We start from the raw sequence: 6,583 nt of genomic DNA, 5'->3' as shown, positions 1-6,583 counted from the left end.
ATAAACTATGATAAAAGTTCATCAGCATGCACTGATTAATCCCATGTTGTAGCAAAAAAACAAACAAAACAAAAAAACATGTGCTCCTGGAGACACAGTTACTGACTGCTCAGACTGTGTGAGCACAACCTAACAATAAACACTTAAACAAAGAGAAAAATGCTTTACACATCAAATGAACTATAATACTGACGAAACAGGATTGGATGTTACATTGTAAGTCTGTAAAACTGCCTAAATAAAACCCCCTAAACTAAAAACACTCACTGTGTACAGCCACCAACAGCAGAAGGAGCTTTATGGAGAACATTGTCTCTCCTCTTCAGATAAATCACTAATTTACCAGTTGTTTAAATAGAAAATATGGCATTTGAGTTTGCATTGATATATTTGCTCATGCATGGGGACACACAGAGTGGGTGTGTTCAATCAAACAAAACCAAACAAAAAAAGAGTGTCAAGTTTTTTTTGCTTTTTTTTTCATTTATCATGAAAGGATGCCCTGGTCTGATGATAAATTATTGCATGGTCAGACGTGCCAATGCATAGGGCCTATACATTCAGCGCTCTGGGTAAATACATCCACATCCCCACCCCCCGCTCCCCTCACTGGTACGGTCCAACCGGGAGCGCAAAACAGAGAAGTGGAAAATCAGAATAATGAGTAATTTTTTATGTTAGTTCAAAAATCGGGCACAACAACCCAAACACGTAAAATTGAAAATTAAAATGAGAGACAATTATCCGTTTGTAAATTGCTCCAAAGAAATTGAAAATGAAAGTCTGAAGCCAACTTTTCATTTGGTTCATTTTGATGGTGCGAATTGAACCAAGAACTGCAAAGGGTTACATGGACCATGTCATTATAATGTTTTTTTGTTTAATTTATGGGATAGTTAATTTTTTAGAAAGGGAAATCTGATGGTAACAGGGTATTTCTATGTTTTATAGTACTGTGCCTATTTACTAATATAAAAAATGGAAACAAGCTAAATATAACATCCTTTTGACAAATAGAAAAAATTAATAAATGAAGAAAACACAAAGTTACTAAATTTTTGTATATTATGTTTAGGAAAAAAATGTATAAACATAGTACAAGCTGCATCAGCTGCTCATTATTAAAGTTATTTTTTCACTATTGATGCTTGTCACTAATGATGCTTGTTTTGTAGAATGACCCAGTTCATGATAATCAAATCTTTCAGGTTGTACAAGCTGCAGCAGCAGAAAAGACCTATGAACAACAAATAAAACATTTTCAGTAATACAAACTAAACTCCACATTTGATTTTCTAGAAATATTTATTTGTTTATATATATATATATATATATATACAGTAGTATACTCACAGGGTGCAGCTGCTAAAACTAGCAGTGCTGATATAAAGTACATGATGCTGCTTGTATTTTTACTGTGCTATGGCTCTGTAAAACACAAAGAGCTTTTTATTCTGTCTGTGTGCTCATACAGGAATAAATTACACTTTAAAATATATTCAGATAGAAAACTGTTATTTTAAATTGCAATAATATTTCACAATTTTACTGTATTTTTTGATCAAATAAATGGTGCACATAAGAGAATTCTTTCACAAACATAAAAAAAAAAATCCTACCTCTTAAAGGGATAGTTCACCAAAAATGAAAATTGTCATTATTACTCAGCCTCAAGTTTTTTCCAAACCTTTATGAGATTCTGTCTTCTGTTGAACACAAACGAATATATTTTAAAGAATATTGTTTACTAAACAGTTGATGCTCCCCATTGACTTCCATAGTATTGAAAATATACAATGGAAGTAAATTGGGGGCTATCAACTGTTTGGTTACAATATATTCTTTTATGTTTAGCAGAAGAGAGAAATTCAGGTTTAGAACAAATTGACAAACAACAACATATGTGACCCTGGACCACAAAACCGGTCTTAAGTCGCTGAAATCGTTAGGATATCAAGTATAGATCATGTTCCATGAAGATATTTTCCTACTGTAAATATATCAAAACTTAATTTTTGATTAGTAATATGCATTTCTAAGAACTTAATTTAGACAACTTTAAAGGCGATTTTCTCGATATTTTGATTTTTTTGCACCCTCAGATTCCAGATTTTCAAATAGTTGTATCTCGGCCAAATATTGTCCTATCATAACAAACCATACAACAATGGAAAGCTTCAAAAATGTCAAAAAAATTGACCCTTATGACTGGTTTTGTTGTCCAGGGTCACATATTTTCATTTTTGGGTGAACTATCCCTTTAAGGGTTGGGGTTTGCTCAAAAATAATAGTGTTGCTTGGCTTTGTAAACACCACTTCTGAAACGTGAATGTGGATGGAATTTTATTGTGAGATATTTTTATTTAGTTTTTTTTTGTGAGATATTTATATTTAGTTTTGATTCGTACAGATTCACCAGCTGTTTTGTTACGTTTGCATCATAGAGGAAGCGTGAAAAAAGGCTTAAAACCCTCCTTTTTGTTTTGCCTTGTTCAGTATCATCAGTCTTAGGATGCATCATCAGATCAGCAGAAGAGATATGATGCTTCCTCCTCCGTGACCTTTCCTCTCATTTCTCCCCTACAGACAGATCGGCAGTATGAAGCCCACCAGGCCCACCGCTCCTCAAAGCCGCCCAAGGACTCCTACCTGGTGGAGCAGGTGTTCAGCCCACACCACTTGCCTCCCGCCGTCAAGTCTCACGTGAAGGGCAGCCCTCTCTACACGGACCTGCGGCTGACCGGCCTCGCCGACGGCAAGCGCTCCCAGCCCTCCTGGACCATCGAAGAGTACAAACGCAACTCAGGAGACAAGAACAAGCTCAGCGCCCTGGACCTGCAGGTGAGATGCCACCTCGCTGTGATTGCAACCTTGCCAATCTTGTCAATTTTCACTGTTCCTTGAGGCTTTGCTGTGTGTGGGATTAGCTTCAAAAGCTGAGGCTCATGGGAATGACGGCATCGATTGTCATTCAATCAGTGCTTCTCTGCCACATGCTGGCGGTGTGGCTTAAGGTCGGCAGCGCAGTAGGTGACCTTGTGTGCTGTGAAATATTAATGATCCTTATCAAAACCACTCATTGTTGACAGTCATTGACTCAGTGCAATTACTGCAGGTCCTTGGCTTCATTTCAATGCCAACATCAAATGCTGTTAGCAGCCCAATTTGCTTCTGGAATCGAACGTATTTCTAAGTGAAACTGCATGTTTAGTGAGAATAAATGTAGGATGGAATATGATTGCATTTTGAATTGGTTGATCCAGTTTGAATGATTTGCCTTACGATTTTGGATGGAATCAATCTGAGAGGTTCTTGAGTCAATGACTCACTGACTCATTTAACTGAGAAGCAATTAATATGGAAATTAGGTAATTTGTTTATGTGGATTAATTTTGAGACATTTTGAAAAGCATGCAATTTTTAAGTTTTAATTAGTACAGATTTGCCAGGCATTTTTTTTTACTTTTTATAAATATAAACTTTTTTATATTTTTGTTATGTGTAGATCATAAAGGAACGTTGGAAAACGTTTAATTGACCTTGATTTCTCATGAGGAGTGAGAGAGGATTAAAATGCTCCTCTTTTTTTGTCTGTTGTGTGCAGACTTAAAACATCCTGAAAAACAGTTTGCCACCAAATTCATTTCTGAAATCTAACATATTTTTGAGTGAAACTGGATGTTCAGTGAGAAAAAAATGTAGGCCAGGATTTGGGGGAAAAAAAAGATTCATTAGCGACTCATTCTTTTTAATTTAATTATTTAATTTAATCAGTAGAATGATTCATTCACAAACCAGAATGAACAGTTTGTTCATTAATTGGATTGAATCAGTCAGACAGGTTCTTACGGTGGCCGAGAAGTGCAAAGCAAATCACAAATCTGAAAACAAAATAACAAATTACAAACGCAAATGCAAGTCTAAAAAACAAAATAACAATTCAGAAAGCACAACAACAATTCAGAAAACATTATAACAAGTCAGAAAACACAACGACAAATCCGAAAACAAATTAACAAGTCAGAAAACACAACGACAAATCAGACAAACCGGAAGAGGTAGGTATAGTTCTGACTTGTTATAATGTTTTCTGAATTGTTGTTGTGCTTTCTGAATTGTTATTTAGTTTTTTAGACTTGCATTTGTGTTTGTAATTTGTTATTTTGTTTTCAGAATTGTGATTTGTTTTGCACTTCTCGGCCACCGTAGGTTATTGAGCCAATAACCAACTGACTAATTTTACCTAGAACTGTTTAATATGGAAATTTGTGACAAAAAAAGTTATTTTTAAAATATTTATTATATAGACAAATAATTGAATAATTGGAGATTGAATTATATATAATATGTAAATGCAAATTAAATGTATTCTTACGAGCTAAGGCAGCAAAATGGCAAGCACTTATAATAAAATTCCATATTAAAACATTATATACAGTAATCTGGGTTTACATATGGCTTTATTGCAGCATTTTATAGGGTATGACAGGCATGCAATATAAATCACTGATGTAAAAGAATCACTGAATTGTTTACTGAAAGATTCATTCATTAACCCTAAGACTGAACAATTTGTTCTCAAATTGGACTGAATCAGACTTGGAGGTAATTTAACCAAGAATGGATTAATGTGGAAATAAGATCATTTGTTTGTGACTTTTTACCCAAAAAAAATTTATAATAAATAAATAAATAAGCTTTTAGGTGAATCACTGGGATGTAATTATGTAAATGCAAATTGTGTTTTTATGAGCTGATTCATTGGCAAAACATTATATATACATATCAAACACATAATTTAAAGCAATTTTGGTGTACATATGGCTTTACTAGAATATTTTAGAGAGATTTTTTAATATGCCACTTAACAATTAATTAATTGTTCACTCACAAACAAGATTGAACAACTGAGTTGGGCTGAATCAGTCTGAGAGGTTCTAGAGTTGACAGCTCATTGATTCCTTTAACACAGAAACGCTTACTTTTTACAAAAATGTATTTAAATAACTTTTTTAGGCACATGATGTAAATGGATTTTCGTATTGCCTAATGTAAATGCAAATTAGTTGAAGTTGTTATGAACTGATTCAATGCTGTAACAAATTGAAACACAACAAATTACAATAAGCATCCTCAATAATAAAACTTATTCAAGGAAAACAAACAATATGACTTTATAGGAGAGTATGAGAGGCATGCATGCCATGATGAGATGTAAAAGAACATGAACAAAAAAGACTTTCCATAATATTGAAAAGTTGGTGTTACCAACTAAAATTAACAAGAAAAAATAGTTGAAGGTTGAATTGTTTTTTTTGTTTTTTTTCAGATCAGGAGCATGTTTTAAAGTAAAAAGGGTCCATTTGTATTCATGCAGGCTTGAAAACCGTCTGTTGTGTGTTTGTTTTAGATGAAGGCTTACAGTTGTCTGTTTCAGATGATGTTTATCTGTCTTCGCTATCTCCAGACATAATCGCGTGCTATTGATAGAGGACGACACACAATAAAAAGGCTTTAGTGTAGGAGACAGCACTCAGCAAGCTTCTCTCATAATAACATAATCTATGCTGTATTTTATTGACTCTCTCCAGAGGGATATTGGTTTTGAATGGACAAAAGCAAGTGATGGCTTTAAAACTAGCTGTTCTTGTGTTGAACAAAGTGAAAACGATGGAACAGAAAAAGAAATTGCTGACTTCTTCGATGGCTTTTGCAACGTCTGCAGCCGAATTTTTAAATGTGCCCTACATCTTTGCATCAAATCTGTGCTACCTATTCAATCTAGTGCATGGAAATTTGGCTAGAAGCAGGGGAGCATCTCTCATTCTGCCCATTTGCAAGGGCTTGTAATTTTCTGAAGGCCTGCTTACCCAACCATAGCATGAGAGGAACAGAAAAAAGACAGAAAATGTCAAAAAGACAGAACGCAGCTTGAGCAATGCAATGTACCAGTGATTCTTAGTGACCCAGTACAGCGCTTTCGAACCTTGAACAACAAGATGAGGCTGGCAAAGCAAAGAGTTTTCTGGATTTCTGCAGCAAGCAGAGGCGTCATGCCCATTCAAAGTGAGGGGGCACGTGACCCCTCAGATTTTTGAGCCAAGTGGATTTTGAATGCAGCTTCCAAAAGACAAAAAATAGCCGATTAATATTTTCTATATTTAATACAATCACACCGGCGTGATTATAACGTTCAGTGCGTCATATCATCAGCTGCTAAATTCAAATCTGCGTTCGTTCGCTGGCTGGCGCTGAGCCAGATACAGATGCGGTTTTACAGCGCTGCACATTATAACCAATCACAAACGATGCTGTTGAGCTTATGAATGCAGTGACCAATCAGAGACGTTCAGATGAGTCATCGCTAAAATGCCGGTGTTTTCTTCACTCGCTCACAGACTGAATGACTCTTTCTGGTGAATTCTCTCGTCAGAAACAACAGTGCAAATGTGTGAACGTAACTGTAAGATATCAATTTCATAGTGTAAACAGCTTCAGTAATTTTAATGGGAGTTTTTGAGAGTGCTTGAACTAGACTGTCAGTGAAAATGTGTTCTTTGATAATGTAAATGTTCTTTGCTCT

General features: G+C 35.1%; 1 protein-coding gene across 1 annotated transcript in view; it reads left to right on the top strand.

Moving 5' to 3' along the window:
• LOC107719677 (UPF0258 protein KIAA1024-like) overlaps window positions 1-6,583 on the top strand; it is a 24,030-nt gene that overhangs the window by 14,186 nt on the left and 3,261 nt on the right. The window contains exon 3 of the mRNA XM_016527158.1: window positions 2,587-2,841. Within this exon, the coding sequence (XP_016382644.1) occupies window positions 2,587-2,841 (255 nt within the window). The remainder of the gene's footprint in view (window positions 1-2,586; window positions 2,842-6,583) is intronic.

The sequence above is a fragment of the Sinocyclocheilus rhinocerous genome, unplaced genomic scaffold (assembly GCF_001515625.1).
Source record: "Sinocyclocheilus rhinocerous isolate Xijiao unplaced genomic scaffold, SAMN03320098_v1.1 scaffold2406, whole genome shotgun sequence".
NCBI classification, from domain to species: Eukaryota; Metazoa; Chordata; class Actinopteri; order Cypriniformes; family Cyprinidae; genus Sinocyclocheilus; species Sinocyclocheilus rhinocerous.
The sequence above is the reverse complement of the archived record's forward strand: the minus strand, read 5'-3'. Positions and strand labels throughout refer to the sequence as shown.